This window comes from Sturnus vulgaris, chromosome 14 (genome assembly GCF_052056855.1).
Source record: "Sturnus vulgaris isolate bStuVul1 chromosome 14, bStuVul1.hap1, whole genome shotgun sequence".
In the NCBI taxonomy this organism is placed as follows: Eukaryota; Metazoa; Chordata; class Aves; order Passeriformes; family Sturnidae; genus Sturnus; species Sturnus vulgaris.
The window spans coordinates 18,195,249-18,213,845 of record NC_142256.1 but is presented as its reverse complement, the minus strand read 5'-3'; the positions used below and the strand labels follow the sequence as shown (position 1 = coordinate 18,213,845).

At 42.0% G+C, this 18,597-nt stretch overlaps 1 protein-coding gene across 13 annotated transcripts in view; it reads left to right on the top strand.

The window, feature by feature from the left end:
* MAMLD1 (mastermind like domain containing 1) overlaps positions 1-18,597 on the top strand; it is a 273,107-nt gene that overhangs the window by 219,726 nt on the left and 34,784 nt on the right. For all 13 annotated transcript variants that reach the window (XM_088173279.1, XM_088173280.1, XM_088173283.1 and 10 more), the window contains one exon: positions 9,952-11,673. In XM_088173279.1, coding sequence (XP_088029405.1) covers positions 10,009-11,673 — 1,665 coding nt within the window. In that variant the 5' untranslated portion in view covers positions 9,952-10,008. The remainder of the gene's footprint in view (positions 1-9,951; positions 11,674-18,597) is intronic.

Here is an 18,597-nt window from a genome sequence, read left to right as displayed (position 1 = left end):
GTCAGCAATTTTGTTGTCAGTTTGTAGTGATGAATGTGTGATTAACATTGCTTCTAGGACAGAGGAGAACTGGTATCTATAGCAAGTCGAGAGGTTCTCTGGTTAAAACCGAAGTAACTTAGGCATTACATATTCTGGCGGAGAGAATTTCTCCAATTCCTGTGTATTTTTAATTCACTCCTTTAGTTAGGAGGAAGGAGCAAAGAGTGAAATGTCATCCGTGATGAAGTCAGCGTCCCAAAATATTTATAGACTCATAGAATCATTTAGGTTGAAAAAGACCTAAGATCATCAAGTCCAACCAATTTATTTAATTGAGGCCAAGATTTCAGCAGCTTTTTAGAGAACAAGGGCTTCAGGACTGGCATCTGTGTTTGGTTTAGTGTTTATAGTACCACTGACATGCAGAATCCCTTTAAAGGTCCCTGGGTAAGTTTAAGAGCCATATTCAAAGAGCAAGTATTACAGCAAGAGCTGTATGCTGAGCTGGTCATCTCTCTGCTGCGGGAGGAAAGGTGTGTACAAACAGCATTTTTCCAACGAGTCGTTTTCTTTTTCCAGCTGATGCATGCTGAGAATAGCAGGGGTGCTGGATTGGTAAAGATGAAACTGGTTTGAAATTTGTTCAGAAACAAATTAAATATTCATTCCTTTGCCTTACAAAAGATTTCTGCTTCTGGCTGTTATACAGACTTCTCTCTACACCCAGTTTCTGCGGGACACATTAGGTTGATTATTTGTTTTCTCTAAGTGAGGCTTGGTTTTTTGGGTCTGTATTAGTCCATATCCTGTTTATTGTTTCATTTTCTGAAAGACAGAGAACATCAAAGGAGCAGGAGAGGAGCTATTCAGGATGTGCCATTCCTTGCCCACTTGTTCCATTCTTCTTAAGAGTTGTGCTCCAGTTTCTGATACCACTTAGGAGAAACCTCACACTGCTCTTTTAAATGTTTTGTCCTGCCCAAGCCAAGAGGAGAGCTCTAGATTCAGTAATAGGTCATTTTCCCGTGCAGGCAGTCAGCAGAAGGGCACTGGGCTGGCAGACATAAGGGTGCTGGTGACAGCCTTCGGAGCAGCCACACACAGGAGGCTGGAGCTGTTATTCTTTGGAGGAGTAAGTGTGAGTACTTCAGCTGTTGGAATAAAAATGCCCTTTTTTTCAGACTGAAATCACATTGTTTCTTACTGTTCTGTCAATTTGAAAGCTTTTTTCCCTAGGTTTGACCTAATTGGAGGCTCTGCCTCCAGGCTATTAATTCTCCAACCATACCTTTTGACAGAATGGCACCTGTAGTTTGGTAAAACCACAGGACTAAGTGTTCTGAGATATTAAAAATATAATACAATATCTAGCTGAAAAGAAGTGTCAGACTGGGTTTCAGCTGGTTATCTAGTAAGTGGAAAACCAACCTCATAATTTAGGAACACATACATCCTGTTTCTTCTACTTGTGGTGATTCCATAACTGTGCCAGTGTTAGGGCCTGAAAAAGAAGAGAGAAACGTATCTTACAAATCCTAGGAGACGCACGTAGCAAAAACATCACTTTCTGCTCAGTGGAGAGGATCTGCAATTCTCCAGCCTAGACATTGCTGTGAGAAATTAATGTAGTCTACAAAATTACTGTTCCATAGGATTTTGAAATTAATGGACTATAAAAATATATATAAAACAATACTGCTGGTATTAAAACTGAGGTAAGATGAGGTAATACTGATGGAAAGCCATTTAGTCTAAGATTGATCTTGATTTACAGCCAGATATGAAGGAAATGCTCTTGTACTACAGCTTAAAACCAAGAGGTGAAGAGCTTGTTCTGTCTTCAGCTGTCTGGTTAATAACACTTGTCACTAAATGGAACGTGGAAGTTACAGCCAAACAATATGTGATTGCTGTAAGTCTTCAGATGACTAATTACAAGACATCTGTACAGAGATCTCCTGCTAGCAGCACAACACAGGAACAGGCAATAGTCCTGTTCTTCTAGATCCATTTGTCAACAGCAATTTTTCTCCTGGAAAAATTTACATTTTAACAGTGCCATTAATACCGAATGCAGATGAATTGCTACAGAAAGACAAGATGGGAACATTTGAACATTTGTTTTGATAGGGCAGATCTCTGTTGGTGCCTACCAAGTGAGTCTGGTAATTCTGTCTGACCTGAAAAGTATCAAAGCTACTGATTTTTTTTTCTTTTTTTTTATTTCTTTATAGTGAATGCTACTTGGTCTCTTGCATGCATCTTGCCTGTGTAGGATGGCAAAATAGGTATATTCTTGGAACTCATCCTATACTGATACCTTTATTCAGACATTAGTGATGTTTCTTGTGATTTTGCACAGGAGTAATTAGAAAAATCTTGTTCAGACACTTGTTGCTTTGTAGGCTGTAAGTTGTTCCATTTAAAAGAAAGACATAGATCACACATATTTCTATCATTATAAGTGTAATTACATTCACACATATCGGTGAATGGGAAAATCATATTTGTAGTATTTTCTTCCCCTTAATTTTTTGTTAAAATTTAGAAGAGAAACCTTTCGCTCATGGTGTAGTCTAGGTTGAATTTCCTGTTAGTTTCTGTGGCTTAAGCTTATTGTAAGATCACATTATTCTGGTTTTGTCTAGTTATGATGTTTGATGTTTGGGGTTTCTGTGCTTACCAGCTAAAGGACACATTTCAGTGTTTGCCACCAGGATTGCTTCCCTTGCTGCACAGGGATTAGGGAAGAAGGCCATGCGAGAGTGCCAGGTCTGCAGTCTTCTTTCAGAAGTTCACATGTATTCAAGACAAACAAGAAACTGTTGTAGTGCAGCAGTGTCACAGGGAACAGAGATTGATCACAGCTCTGGAGCCACCATGCAAGGAAGCCAAACCTTCTGTTGTAGTCTCCGACAGTGCACACTCACAGGGTGTGTGAGTACAGCCCCTGGTTCCTGCAGCTTTGCACTCACAACAGGAGCTTGGGATTTATTAAGGGAAAGCACACACCTTGTTCTTTTCTTTCTCTTTTAACACAGCTTGAAGTCCCTGATTTACTGAGGGAATAACTGGGGAAGATCTCAATGAGTGGTGCAAGTAAAGGATCAGTGCACACTCACATCAAGTCAACTGATGCTTGTGTACTGATGGGAGATCAAACTCTCCAAATATAGCAGCAGTGTTTAGGAGGTGATTTACATGTGCATACCTAAGTAGCAACTTCTAGTACCTGTTGTTACTATATTTGTTTTAAAGATGGGAGTTGAGAGAAGCTGTAGTGTCAGGTAAAAACAATTCACATAATGCATACAAGCTAGCTAATAACCAATGTCCTTTAATAGTTAAAGTGACTCCTTACATCCCTGGTAACACTTCCTACATCCTCCCTTCCAGTTACCTATGAGCATGATGAATAGAAGGAAATCTACCCTGTGAATTTTCCCTACTCATAATCCTTTCTCTACCACCACACCTCATTACAAATGGATCTGCCACCTTTGCAGCCTACAAGTACCCAATAGACCCCAAAGTGGACTTTACTCTGGTATTCCCTACCTGAAGAACTGGGGAATTGCAATTTTTAAGCACACTGGTGCATGCCTCTGGTAGCTTGAAACTGCATTATGATCTCTTTCCTGACACTGTAAAATGACAGCTTAATGTCCATTCATGCTCAAATTGCTTGAAATCAGAAGGGTCACACGGCCCAAAATAGTAGAAAGAATGTGATTTTAGATTATATTTAATCTTAGTGTGGAGAAAACGAGTGGTAGTTTTAGTTGCTTGAGCCTCCTTGAGTTCTTCTTGCAGCCTGAGATATGACTTTGATAAAACGTAGTTTATGTTTCTCATATTCAGGTAGTGCTTTGACTGCTCACTGGTCAGCAGGAGGCATTTTTTCTTGGATTTAGGTATATGATGGGAGTGGCTGTTACCAAACTGCAGCCTGCATGCACAAACAGAAACCTACGGATGTGCTAAATGCACTTACTGCAGCGCCAGGTCCTGCTCTACTGAAGTGGGATTGCTGCCCAGGAGCATTTGAGGTTTGCTGTTCATGTGCAAGCCAGCCTACAACCCAACACAAAGGGTCTGCAAGTAGCTGCTGCTATTTAAAAGGTAATGTAATATATCAAATCCACTTTCTAGTCTTTAAACACATGGGGACGTTCTCACTTCTTTTTTACCAACTATCCCTAAATATTAGCAGAACAGTAAAATCTGTCTTGAGTGTGGATAAATGAGCAATAGAGAGCACAAAACTTTACAAACTGTAAATTTAAAGCACAGGAGAAAAAAATTGTGACTTTTTTTGTTTTATATGGAAAATTGCCAGTTCCATTTTCTCATTGCATGACTGTTTTTGTCAGAACCGATAGAAACATTTTGGGCTGATGGGCAGGTAGGTCTCGCTGAAGCTTGTTGAAGCTACAGAGGCTGAGGTCTTGATCGCTGAATGCTGCAAATAGTTTGCCTCTGGCAAATGCATACTTCCAGTTTTGGCAGTGTCTAGTATTTGAAAGAGACAGACTGATAGATTCTCTAGTCAGTTCAGTTAAGCAAACCTTAGGTTTTATACTTTGTAGAGAGAACAGTTTGCAATATGCCTTGAGAATATACTGGGGGGAAAAAATACTTCTGTTTATCTCAAGCTTCTGCCTTGCTCAAAAATTAAATGTGCTCTATCTATCAAAAGAATTCAGATATGCCAGATCTTAGCAACCTGTTAGTGACCTGGATTCCCCAGGTGTCTTGCTCTGGAAGGCTTTGTGCAAAGCTACCACCACATTAGCAAATCCCAGGATCTGTAGTGACACTGATGTCTTCCCCACCTGCTCCATCTCCTTTTACAATAATTTCTTTTCCTCAGTTAAACAAACAGAAAAGCCAACACCTGGGATTTCCCAAGGTTACACGGGTCTTGAGACTCTTAGTGAAAGAAGGTTATCTGGCTTCCCTTCTGAATGTCCCAGTCATGGATCCATAAACTTCAATTTATTAAATCAGGAGAGCCTCCGGCCATACTGCTGGACAAAGGGTCAGCTGCCAAGGGAGGATGTGGATGGCAGTATCCCATTGGTCTCAGTGCTCACTTGAAGAGGCTGAGTAGGTGTGGGAATCACTGCTGTGGGTTGGATCTGTCCATGACAGTGAGTGGAGTGGGATGGTGAAGATCAATAATCAGCACCCTGAGGTTGTTTTAAATCAAGGCTTGACTCTGACAGGCTGCTTGACTCTGACAGGCTGCAGACACAGGAAGAGGCACTGAAATACCTTGCTTAATGTTTTTCCTCTCTCATTTCTGCAGTATGTTGACCTAAATAGGAATTTCTGGTTAGAGGTGGCTCGTTTCTGGTAGAGGGGCCAAATACGAGGCTAGAGGAACAAGGCTCTCCAGCATAGGATGCAGCTGCTCCTTCCCAGGTTCCCACTTGCAGGTGAAGGAAGGCATGAGTAGTAGGTGAAGAATTAACAGGGGCTGGCAGAAGTGCCATGGGGCAGCCTGGCTCACAGGGAGAGCTGGAGTAGCAGCTGAGGACAGTTGATGTGTTACAAGAGAAGAAAGGTTGAGGGCTGGTAAAGCAGGGAGCCAGTCAGAGGTGCCCATGGTGGTTGGTTATTAAAATCCAATGGAACCATCACTGTATGTATTTATTAACAATTTGATCACTCTGCTTCAGTTTTTGCCACTTCCTGCCCTTCTTTCTCCCTTCATTGAGTAATAGTAAGTTCCTCAAGGCCAGCCCCACCTCCTAAGTTTGGAAGGTGCCTGATGCCCAAATCACCCTTGCAGCAGCCCCAGCTCAAGGAGGGCACAGCCTAGGACTTGTTTCTCCTGCTGAGGCTGCCTTTCCCTCCTTGCACAAAAGAAGCCTGTGGAGCATTCTGCCCACATGGAGGGAATCAGTTTGGTGCGGGGAGGGAGTGTGTGACAAATTAGCTGTTTGTAACCACAGCTGTGCAGCTTCTGTGGACAGAGGAGCGTAAACAATTATTATATATTCTGGTTGTGCTCCCATGTCGAGCCAGCAGCGCTGCTCCTGCGTGACTTGGGTCTTTCCCAGAAAGACAGCCTGCTGGTTTGGAGATCACTGCTAAAAGCAAACCTGAGATAATGGAGAACTCATAATCGGATATTCCCTGAATCAGAGAGCTGCCTTTGTTTCCCAGGTATTCCCAAACAGAAGTTATCCTGTGCATGTCAGTGCATTTTAATGCATTTTGACAATGTCACAAGAGCTCCTTTGTTGCTTGTCTGCTTTGTCCTTGCTGGCACATCTGAATGAAGCTTTCCTATACTTAGCCATAGGCAGCCTTCAACCAGCTTAGGAGAGCATGTGTGTGTGTGTGTGTGTGTGTGTGTGTTTGTGATGCATTTCTAAAATATTTCCATTCACTTCTCAGGTCTTCAATTTGAAACAGAGCTGTCCAATATACTAATCAGCAGAGAAAGGGGAATAACGTGCTTTGGTGTTCTCTTTTCTGTTGATTTTGTCAAACTGTGTAAAAAAAGAAGAGGAGAAAGAGTTGGAATAAATCAGGTCCTTCCTGGGAAATCTGGAACCAGATGAAGGAAGCAAATAATAAAAATATTTTTGGTAAAGAAGAGTCTAGAAAAGCATAGGTAGGCTTCAAAGAGATAGTCTTGCAATGTTTGGGAGTATTGAATGAATGTTCTGCAACAAAGAGCTTCTTGAATTAGTGAGGTCAGGACCTCCTGGTCCTAAAAGTTGTAGTGCCTTGTTTGATGCTCTTCTGCCATCAATGTGGTTGGTATGTCTGAGCCAGACAGGGTCTCAATAACATGAAATTCTGTTACTATCCCCTGCACTAGTCACACACTGCCACAGCAGCACGTGCATGGAGAGTAGTCAGTGGCAGCTGGGGCTCTTCACAGCCAGCACCAGCCCAGAGCATGCTGTGTGGGAGTAACAACCACTGAGGTGTCAGTGGGGAACACTGAAAACAACCTCCCGGACAGAGTAAGGAGGGATTTCTGTTTATAATGGAAACTTCATGCTTCAGTGCGTGGTAACTATCGTCTATTTTTTACACTGATGATGTGCTTGAAGCAGAAGGATGATGGTACCCAAGTGCCCCTTTAAACCAAAATTACTCTATGATTTGTTTAGTTGCTTTAAGGAGCATATCTTTCTCTCTCAAGTTTGGGGCTGTAGTCAAATCTGTCTTCAAATCTATCTTAAGCTAAAGCAATGTTACTAAATTCTGTGGAGTAATACCTGCCTGCACTGGGAGAAATTGGTCTCCTGGATTTTATGGTACTTCTGCAAATACTCACCTGGGAAACAGGAATCTTGCTTTTCAAGAGAACATGACACCCAGCTAATTTCACTGCCTCTCTTACAGCAAATCTTCTCAGGATGGCTAAGCAACAGCATCTTATTTTAAAGTCCCATCCAAGTTTTGGAATACCTGTGCCATTGAAAAGCTATGCCCTTATTTTATCTGTTTATATCTAGTAACAGTCTAGGAGAAATGAAGTTTTGTTTTCTCATCACATTTATTCCCCAGTGCACCAGTTAAAAAACTATTTTTAGAGTGTTTAGAAACCTCATATTTTTCCCCGGTAACTCAGAGCATAGGAATGTCCTATGACAAAGGAAGAGCTGGCAAGGACATGCATGCCAGCATGTCCCAGGATGCAACACTCTCTTTTGGATAAGTGAAGCCCCTGTAAATACTCTCTATACATGTCTGAGTTTTAAATATATTCAGTTATGCTCTGCCAACATGTTTCAGCCTACACAGGGCAACATCTGTTGAAACATGCAATTCTGGCTTAGTTTTAGCAGAGAAAATGAAGGAAAACAATTTCATCCATCACTAGACTAACATTTGGGAGAAGATTTAGGCCTGGTTCCATTTCCTAAAGCCAGGGAAATTTTGGCCTCATCAGCAAATGTTTGATGGTGTCGCAGTGTCTTGCTGTGACACTGGGACAGTCTCTCACACAGCAGCAATCCTGGCCCAGCACAGACACTGCTGCCCAAAGAGGCTCTCAGGTAACGAGACAATGTGAACTGGAAGCAGCTCTCCTCAGTTCTCCCCACCTGTGGTTTTTGAGCACAGCCCATGTTAAAGCAATGTGACTGGAGGTCACCAGAGACAAGCACTAATAACTCTGTAAGGGACAACTCTTGAGACTAAAGAGAAAATACCCAAAGGTTTCTTTGCCACAATGCCAAAGCTGCTGTGTCTGGTGATGGAGGATAGATTAACACCTCCTAAAAAGCTGTTCAGCAGCTCATTGTAGTCTGCAGACCTAGCATGATGATCATGGGTAACCAGCTCGTATCATCTCACTGTCTTCCAAATGTCTCTGTGAACTGGATACCAGCATGACAATATCTGATACTAATCCCAAACTGCATCTACACCCTCAGCAACTCTAGGCACAAATCTGCCATTGCCCTTCTGTCCACCAATTTAGAAGTAAGTGATGAGAGGTGTGAGACCAGCTGAGTGATCCACCAGGCAGCCTTGCCATATTCCCAGGTCAGAGACATACATGTTTGTGGGCGATTTCCTGAAGATAGGCTGAATTTAGAGGTGGACATCAGCTGTTTGCACAGTGCAGAAGGAGCTGCACATGGTGTGCCCACCCTGTGCCCTGCAGCCTTCACACACCCTGTGATGACAGTGCTGTGACACTGTTGTCTGAAAACTCCAGTTGTGCAGTAACTGAGGCATAATTGTGATGTGTTTAAAAATGAATGTAAAATTTAGAAGTTGGTCATATGCAGCATAGCCCTAGAGTGGATCTGGTTATGCTGGGGTTGGTGGGGGGAACTTTTATGGTGATATGAGCTTTTATGAGATGGGATTTTTTTTTTATAGCACTACATGATGGGAAGCACATGGACTTGTAGCCCAGAGCTGGGAGAGGCTTTGCTGGGAGCTGGCTTAGAGGAACCAGTGTTCTCTAATTTTCCCATTGCTGATCAGATACTTTTCTACCTACTGCTTCCCTCTATTGATAAACAAGGTCATAATGCTTATTTCCCTTAACTTGAAGCAGCAATGTTAAGGTCTGATTAATCCTGTGACATATAGGTCATGCTTGTTAAAATTGAAAGCCATAGATGATTTTATGTGGAAGAGATTGCCATATCTTGGAATAGTATGAGAAGCATTGTTTTCAGTTTCACTTTCTTTATATGTAGAAGGGAGGTTTCTTTTCCCTAAGATTTATGAATTTGCTACTTCATGATTTCTTGTAGATCAAGATATTAATATAATTGTATTTTGAAAACACATCCATTTTTATGAATGAACGGTAATCCTTCAAAAGAATGAAGTTCACAATGCCTTAGACAGAAGAATAAACAAAAATTAATAAGTTTAGCTGTTACTTACTCTTTCTGGAATTTGAAACATCTGTGATTAGGAAGTCTGAAAGTCTGTTTAGATAGATAGCTGAAAATTTGTTTTGTTTTGGTTTGTTTAGAAAGTATCCTAGTTATTTCAGATGCTTGGCCTATTAAAAATGTAAAACAATTTAATTGTCTCACGTTTGAATTTAATTCGAGTCACTAGCAGAAGGTCACTAAATTCAGCCCAGGGTTTCATTCAGATTTGCCATTTAGATCTAAAAAATGTTGTCATAAAATGTTGACATGTTTGTTATGCAGGGAGTATAATGTCTTAATTGAAATGTAACCAGAAACTATTTTAAAAACTTCTATTACAGTTCACATGACAGACAGTATTTTGTAGCTTTAACATCTGTTTTAAATCCAACTCATGAGATTTATCTTTTGTCTGACTATAACTCTTCATTTTGGTGAAGTTGCACACATTTAAATCCTGATTGAATTTGTCTCACATGATTGCCTTTTTAATTGTATGATTTAACATTTTTTATCTCCAACCCAGTGGAGCTTCAGTGCATGTCAGAATGTGGTCAATAATAGATTCTTTCATCTTCCTTTTATATTTTCACAGTTACAGGGATCCATCAAAAGAAAACTGGAAGATGATAGCTCTCCTGCCTCCAGTGGCATGCCTGATGTCACTTTCCCAAATGACAGTAAAAGACTTTGTCTTGACAATGTAAACCTTGCCATGAGCCAAGGTGCCAATCCCAGCATGGCATGTCCAGAAATGCAAAGTTCTTCATTCTCCACTGGTCACAGCACTTCTTCCCTGGGAGTTGCAGGGCATCCAGTGCTCCTCGAAAACAATCACATGAATGGTGGTGGCACTGGCTCCCTGTTCTTAGTGCCACCTAACACAGAAATAAATCAGAAGGGGTCAATAGAAGGGCAAACCAACAACATTGTCCATTATGATGAGAAAGGAAACAGCTTACAGTCTGTGGACCAAGAGCTGCAAGATCTATTGGAAGAGCTGACCAAAATGCCTGATCCTTCTCCCAATGACCTGGATCTGGAAAAGATTTTGTGCAGCAAGGCTGAAGATCAACTTGGTCTGAGTCATTCCCAACCAAACATAAGTACAACTCCAAAGTCCTCCCCACAGACATCCCACTTGGAGAACCATGTTGCTAACAAAGATTTTTCTCCAGGCTGCAATCCAGCCAGTGGAGGATCCCCTCAGATGAGACCATCATCTGCTGGAGCTAACTTCCAAGTTCCTCCCTCAAACAAACCCGCTGCATCACCCATCTCTACAGCAGCTCAGAACAAAAACCAGCCACCACCATTGCTTCCAGTACCCTTGCCCAACATGCCTGGCTCCAACTGGCATGCTCAGCAGCTAAAGCAGCTGGCAGCCAGCAAGCAGGTGTCTGGAACCAAACAGCAAGTACAGGCTCCCAGCTGGCCTACTATGTCTCCTCCTGGTCTCTCTCCACCTTACAGAGCAGGATCATCCCCACACCATCAACCTTTCAGTCCTCAAAATGTTATAGTGTCCGGCATGCCTGCTAATAATTTACCGGGAAACAACATTCAGAGTCCTCAAAACACTCTACTTTCAAGCATGACTTCCAGCAGTACCCCATCCAATGGCCCCTCTCCCCCTTATGGCTCTGAGAAGCTCTCCAGTCCAGCTCTGAGCCAGCAGCCCTTCAGCCCTCAGAGCTCCATGCTGCCTTCTCTGACAGCAGCCAGCTTGCCAGCCAGCAGCATTAAAAGCCCACAGAACAACTTGGTTGCCAGTATGGCCTCCACAAATACTGGACCTTCTCCACCATACAGGCCAGAAAAGCTGTCAAGCCCTGCTCTGCATCAGCAGCCCTTCAGTCCTCAAGGTACATTAATCTCTAACATCACTCCCACCAGCATGCAGAACTCGAGTATGCAGAACTCACTTTTTAAATCAATGACTTCAAATCAGACCAAAAATATGAACATAATTATGCAACAGCCATCCAGTAGCTTACAGCCAGGTCTGGTGAATGAGAGCCCTGTTAACCAAGACCAGTTTTCTTTCAACAACACCAAACCACTGTCTCACTTTGCCTCAGAGCCAGCTACTCAAAAAATGTCTCCTCTGACAGCAGGACAAGGACAGCAGTCCCTCATTCACTATCTTCAACAGCAGCAGCAGCAACAGCAGCAGCAGCAGCAGTCTCCAACCACACAGCAGTCCCAACAGACCAACAACAGCCAGTTTCTCCAGCAGCAGTTCCGACAACTAATGCAGCCACATCGGATGCAGAGACAGATGCCGGCTGCCACACTGCCATCTCAAAGCAGACAGGTGAGAACCTGTCTTCTATCTTACATGGCTTATGTGAAAATACCAAGTCATTTATTTTCTTATTTTTGCTTTTCCATTTGTGTTTCAAATGCAATGCCACTAAATTTCTGAGATGTGCACAGTGCATGGACAAGGCAGTAACAATCTCTGGTGTTATCAGAGTACATTTATTTATTTATTCAACTAAGAAGGTACCATCATTCCACTATGCATTGCCTGTTTTAGCTTGGTGGAGAACTTTGTGCTATTTTAAAATAATTTTTTTACATGTATTTGTGATAGTCTCTTGTATTATAAGCTCCAGAGATATTCTCATTGCATGTTTCATGTTATCTTTTCAGAGGGAATATCTTCTTTTTGTGTTAGAGCTCTTCAACAAATTCATCTCTGTGTTATGCTTCTGAGGCTAGAAAAGATCAACTGGGGTGAGAAGTGAAGTTAGAATTTGTCCTTCATGGACAGCAGGTCAAACAGTACAGCTCCTGAATAGCAAAGAGGCAGACTTGAAATACCTGTTACTAGGATTTGCCAGAAGCCATTTCTTGCTTTGGATGAGGGCCATTCCCCACCCATGGTGATCTGTGATACCAATCAAGCTGGTAAATGCAAAAATGCAGCTAGCGAAAGTGAGGCTGGTTTCTGTCCAGCGACCTTCTCCGTGAGACTTAGTGGGAGGTGTGAATCTGCTACTACCCTAGATGAGAGAGATGTACTGTGAACAGGGTCCTGGGAGCAGGGAAGGGCTCAGGAACTGGGTCTGAGAGCAGCCTGGCTGTGAGGAATAAACATCTTTTCGTTTGGAAAAATAGTTGGAAAGAACTGAATCTCAGCATCAAACCAAGCGCTTTCTTAGGCTGAACCAACACTTTGTAAGATTCTTCCAGGCTGCTTAGCTGTGCACACAGTCACTTCATCAGCAACTTGGGAAGGACTGAGAGAGGCACTTCTCCCCAGCAAAGCAGAGACTGATCGCTGAAATTCTACTGGGATCTGCCTGAAAGCTGAAGTATGAAATGCACTCTAGAGCCAGGTCTTCTTTGCTCTTCTTCCCTTCAAAGTGACTGGTTCTTTAAAAGGGGGATTTCATCAATCTTGGTGTTAACACTGGTGTAACTAAATATCATAATGTCCTGTGATAGCAATGAGAAATAGGGGACAGTTACTAAATATCAGCTTCTGAGTGGTAAGTCAGTGAGGCGCATTGCCACTGTGCCGCTTCAGGATCAACTCGCTCTGTTCCGAGTTGTGCGCACTCCATTCTCCCTTACTTCATGCAGTAGCCTAAAGCAGGCAGCAGGGAAGAACTGGTGGCTCACTGAATTTGCTTATGCAGATGTAGAACAGGCAACAATGGGGCACATCTAGTGCTCTTTAAAGGGTTACCAGTGAAAGGCCCCTTATTCAACAAAGATCTAGAGCAGTTTTTTGCTTTAAGCACAAGAGGACCCTGCTTGTGTCCGGTGGGACCCAGATTAAACAGAGAGTAGAGAGTCTTGCTGGTTGGGATCCAGGCCTGTGGATAGACATGACGAAAAGCAGCAAAGTGCAGCAGTTCCATTAATTACTGCCCACCGGATGTTTTACTCTGGAGGCAAGTGTGGGTGAAGAATACATTCATGGTGTTTTCCTGTATCTGGCATGAGGACTAATAAGTTGTTAACCACAGTGACATGATCACTTTTGATCATACGTCCATAACCTTTGAGGTTATTTTTTTTTTGCTTCACCACTGAGTCGGTGAAGTTGGAACATCCTTGTTGGATTCCTGAGGTTTCTATGCCCTGGTTTTCTCTGCTTTGCATTTTAGTCTTATACCTCTGAACCCCTTGCATCACTGATTAGACACAAAAAAAAGTAGAATCCTGAAGTGAGCCTGTCTAATTGGCAAAAATATTTCTTCTTCAAGCAAGTTTCCTGATGCTCTGCCTGTGCTGCATTTTCAGCTGATTTTCATTGTCAGAGAGAGAGTTATTATAATCTTGATGCTATCAATAAAGATCAGGGACAGTTAAGACAATGATTACAGGTGATGAGCATTTTACATTTTCAGACTAGTTAGGTAAGCTTATGGTGCCTTCCTCATTTTACAGGGAAGACAATAATTACACACCAGATGACAGTGCTTCAGTTTTACAGTCTGTTGAGTTGCTGAAGAAAGACGGTGGATGTTCAAGAGTGGAGCATTTTGCAAGGTTTTGATAACTTTACTGCAAATCTCACAGAGGAAAATGGATCCTGAGTGCTGAATTAAAAGAAACATTACATAGGAAAATTATTCTGTGTAGGAATCCTTGAGTCTGAGATACTACATTTCTTGGAATCTAGCATGGAGATCTGTTATTTGTCTGCAATAAATTTCTTATTTACATTGAGAGATTGGTACTGAATTTTGGACCCCACCTGCTCTGTACCAATCTTGCTCCATAATGTGAAGTAGCCCCAGTGACTGTGGTTTTGATTTCCAGCAGTGCATCCAGAGCTGAATTTGAGCTTTGCAGAATTTCAGTGCCAATTCTCTTCTGAGGCAAGTGATGAATAGGACTTTTCAAGCATAGAGCAGTTGTTCCATTAAAAGGCACAATGTTAAAGATTCAGAACACAGGGGAGACAACTTCTGCATCTCAAAAGTTAGTAAATTTTCGTGTGGAAAATTGCCCCTTTTTAGACGAATTCACAGAAATTTGCTCAGAGAAGAATAACAGCATTCTCTGAAATGTTTAGTGCTTAAAGGTCATCCCCTTCCTCTCTGTGTGTGTTTGCAAATGTAACTAAAATTTATAAAAACAAGGCGTAGGTCTCTCTTCTTTGGAGCGAGAGGTGCGGCTTTGTACAGAAGAAGAATGTGGATGGTGGCCAGTTGGAGGGAGAATAATAAACCATGAAATTTGATCCTTGTAGCGGCCACAGCAACATGGAGAACAGAGCAGCAGCCGTAGACCCAGAATGAGCGTTTTGCTGTTGTTTCACTGTTTCATTAAAGCAAACACTCCACATTCCAAAAGAGTTACTGCTGGTGCATCGCAGCTCTACCATTTTTGTTGTTAGTGATGTAGCTTTTAAGTGTAATCAGTCTGTGTCCTAGATCCTGTCTTGCCTGGACAACTGCTGAATCTGGTAGGGCTAATCTCCCCCATCTGAAGCACTATTGGCACTATCTTTATTGCTGAGCATGGATGGGTATTGATTGAGGTGCTGACAGTTTGCATTGCGTGATAGCGCAAAGCCTGGTGAGGCTAACATTGCTCCCTGGCTATGAGCAGGTTTTCATTTTATTCCTATAGGGCTGATGCCTGTGAGTGAAATTATACTCAAAGGTCCGGACTCATAAATCCCGAATATAAAGATGGTAGTTAATGCCAGAGTCAAAGATAGTCTCCAGAACTATCACACACTGTTTTCAGGTGTAAAGCTTCACCACTTGACTTTATTGGCTGTTTCTGGGTGCACGAAAAGCTGCATTTGCCCAGGCAGGTTGACTTGTTGGGCATCTCCCTGATTTTCATGTCTAAATAGTTTGTACTTGTAGATTTGCTATTCTCGAATGTCAGATACGCTGGGCCCAATTCTGCCTTCAGCAATGCTGATAATAACATCCCACTTCCAGAAGAGCTTTTCTGCCAGTTCCTCCAGTGTAAGGACAGACACAGGGTTCTGTGCAGGGGAAGGAGGAATCCCCTCCTCCCTGAAGGTAGGAAGAGCAGCCGGTGATGTTCACAGTTCAAGTCAGGCTGGAATACAATAAAACCTTTGGGTGGCTATTTCGTTTCAAAGCCCAAGTTGATTTGAGTTAAAACTCGGGAGTCTCAGGGAGGAGGGGCAGGACTGCCCACTGATTTCTCTGTGTGTGAAATGCTGAGAACCAAAACAGAGCTGAAAAAGTTGCTTTGTTGGGGGTACGTAGGTGATAAACAGCCATTGTCTGGGAGGGACATGCTGTGTCTCTGAGCTCCACTTGCACCCTAGGAACCAAATGTGCTGTTCTTAGAGCTCTCTGCATTCCTGCTTACATCCAGAGAATTGTACACTGGATTGTCAGTGAAGGGTATTTGTTTCATCTCCATTGCCAAAAATACTGAGAGAGAAAAAATTACAAGAGAAGAGACAGAGAGAAAACTAATATTATTTACAATGAAAGTGGCTGTATTTTTACTACTTAAGGACTGCATATGAGAGAGTGAAGAACTTGCTGAAGACTAAAATACCCTTTGAAAAGCAATGTATTTCTTTGACTATGGTAAAAGCAATACAATAACAATACATTATCTGAGTTGGAAGAATAAACTATAGGTTGCAGAGAGACATCAAAACTTCTGAGCTAGATTAAATATAATTTTTTAAGTTAAAAAATCTTCTTTCAGAGTATAACTTTTCTAAATATAGAAACAAAACTGAAGAAGAAATGTTATAAAGAGCACACTGACCCAGAGGTTAGATGTCAAAGGTAAAATAACCATAATGGAATACAAAACACACCTTTTATTAATATGAAGAAATTGTAATACCATGGCCTGATTTCTGGGTGCCATATATTATGGGAAGTTATTTCTGCCTGTGAAAAGTCAGTGCACTGTGACTCTTAGGTAAGACTGTTCTGACTCAGCAGCACTTTTATAAGCTCTGATGCAGGTTCGTGAAGAGTTTGGAAAAGCAAGAAAGACAACCTGCATCATCTGAGTACATACAGCCCTCCTGCAAGGGAAAATAATGTTCTATTTGGGATTTCCAAGATATCACTAGGCATATTCCTAAACATAAAACAATTAGAGTATCATGCATTATTAATAAAACCAAAAGTACTGGCCAGATTTTATCTGCAGTTTCAATCCCCTATCCTTTTTCTTCAGATGTCAAACTTATTTTTAAAGCTACTTTGGATGAAGTTCTCCTGGTCTTCTCTTCTCTTCTCTTCTCTTCTCTTCTCTTCTCTTCTCTTCTCTTCTCTTCTCTTCTCTTCTCTTCTCTTCTCTTCTCTTCTCTTCTCTTCTCTTCTCTTCTCTTCTCTTCTCTTCTCTTCCTCTCTTCCCTCTCTCTTTCCCTTTTCTTATTTCTTGGAAAGCAAGTTTTTTAAATACTACCTTTTTTTTTTTTATTTTACCAATGCTGTGAGGAGAAAACCAGATTTGATTTCAAAGGACAATGGTAGCACAATACCAAAACAAAGCCTTTGAGGGATGGAGAGCTTTTGAAAGCAAAGCAACAAGCCCTTCCACTAATTAAGTGCCTTTGAATAGGGGAATAAAGGAAGCTGGTGATGAATCTGGATTACAGAGAGAAATAAGGCTGAGCCTGGAGTTTGACATCTCCACAGATGCAAAAACATCTTCTTGAATGGTCATTTCTGAATTTATATTTATCTGTGCATTGCAAGTGAGTTGATATTTTTTCAAACTTGGAGATTCTCTATTCTGTTCTCAAGAGAGTCTGAGAGGAGCTTGACTGAAGCTATCAACTGCCATCTTCTCTCTTCCCTCCCCTGTGAATAAGTAACGTCAGATAAATTTTGGAAAGTAAGAAGTAAGCTTGTGGAACAAAATTGTGTGTTTGGCCTCAACATGTGAACAGTAATACAACATTTTCAGAAGTGCAGTAATTAAGATAAACAAACTTTAATTAACATCTGATCTTCTGAGCTCATTGCTTTTTTGCAGTGTTTTTTTTTGTTTTTTTTTTTTTTTTAATTGCACGTGTTGTCTTCTTGTGTTCCGTTTTGGGTATTTCAAAGCATTCTCCTGTTGTAGTGGAGCCCTTGCAGCCATGTCTTAACCTTCCCACTTCTTTGGCTTGCATTTTAAGATGCTTGCAGGTACTGATGTTTCCAACAGCTCTGCCTAATGCACTCATAATTCCTTCCAGTTTAGCTCTCTGTTGTGCTGATAGCACTCTTGGACACCACATAGCATATCATTGGGGGAAGCAGTCTACAGATGAGAAACTTGTAAATAGACCAAATCCTTGTAAACACCATCTGGGGATCATCCTCCCCGACTCTCACCGTCACCCACGTTTTGGATCTGAAATTAGTGTGGACACTACACCAAAGCTGCAGCGCTTTCGTCACTATAGACGTGTCTTTCACTTGGTTATGATCTGTTTAATAAATGGAAGGTGTTCTGCCAGCAGTTGAGCATTTAGGACACAGACAACTCTATGGGAATCTCACACTGGACAAATTAAAGTCCAATTGGAAAGAAAAAAGAGGCTCAGGAGGACTTACTGTAAACAGTGTAAATAAACACTGAGAGGTGCTGAAGGCGTTTGGGGAAGTCTCTCTCTTTGTTATGTGCAGGACAATGAAGTGATGCCTGCAGGGCTGAGGGAGGGTTGTCCAGGGTGTAGAAAGAGGAAGTAGTGCTCATGTGCTGTGAACATGTAGAGGGAAATGTGACTTACCCCAGAGAAATTTAGGGCAAGATGCTGCATTTCAGCCTGACAGGCTGTTTGCAATGTTTCCAGGTGCTCAAGACAGCGGCTGTGTCTCGGGGCTCTGTCCCTGCTCCAGTCCAGGCATGGCCGCAGAGCCCTAGGTGAGCAGAGGAGGGGGAGCCATGGCATGGGGATTCTGTATGACCCCTGAAAATCCCTTGCTTTTGTGGTTTTCAGCTCTAAGCAACAGACAAATGCTTCCTTATACTCTGCAGTGCAGGATGGGAGACAACCTCATCTCCCAAAGGTAGGTGGTACTATCATCCTGAAAAATGTCTAATTCGCCAGTTGTACCCAAACCCATCTGACCCTGCCAGCCCCGGTGGACAGTTCCTCTCAGGTTTTCCAGGCAGCTGGGTAGCAGTTCACAAGTGTTCTGGGCTAAACATTAGCTGAATCAGGCCCCACCTGCAGATTTTCTTGCCTTTTTTTCTCCCACATAACCTATGTTGCTTTCTTTATTATCACAGATTAGAAAAAAAAAAATCCATATGCAGAAAT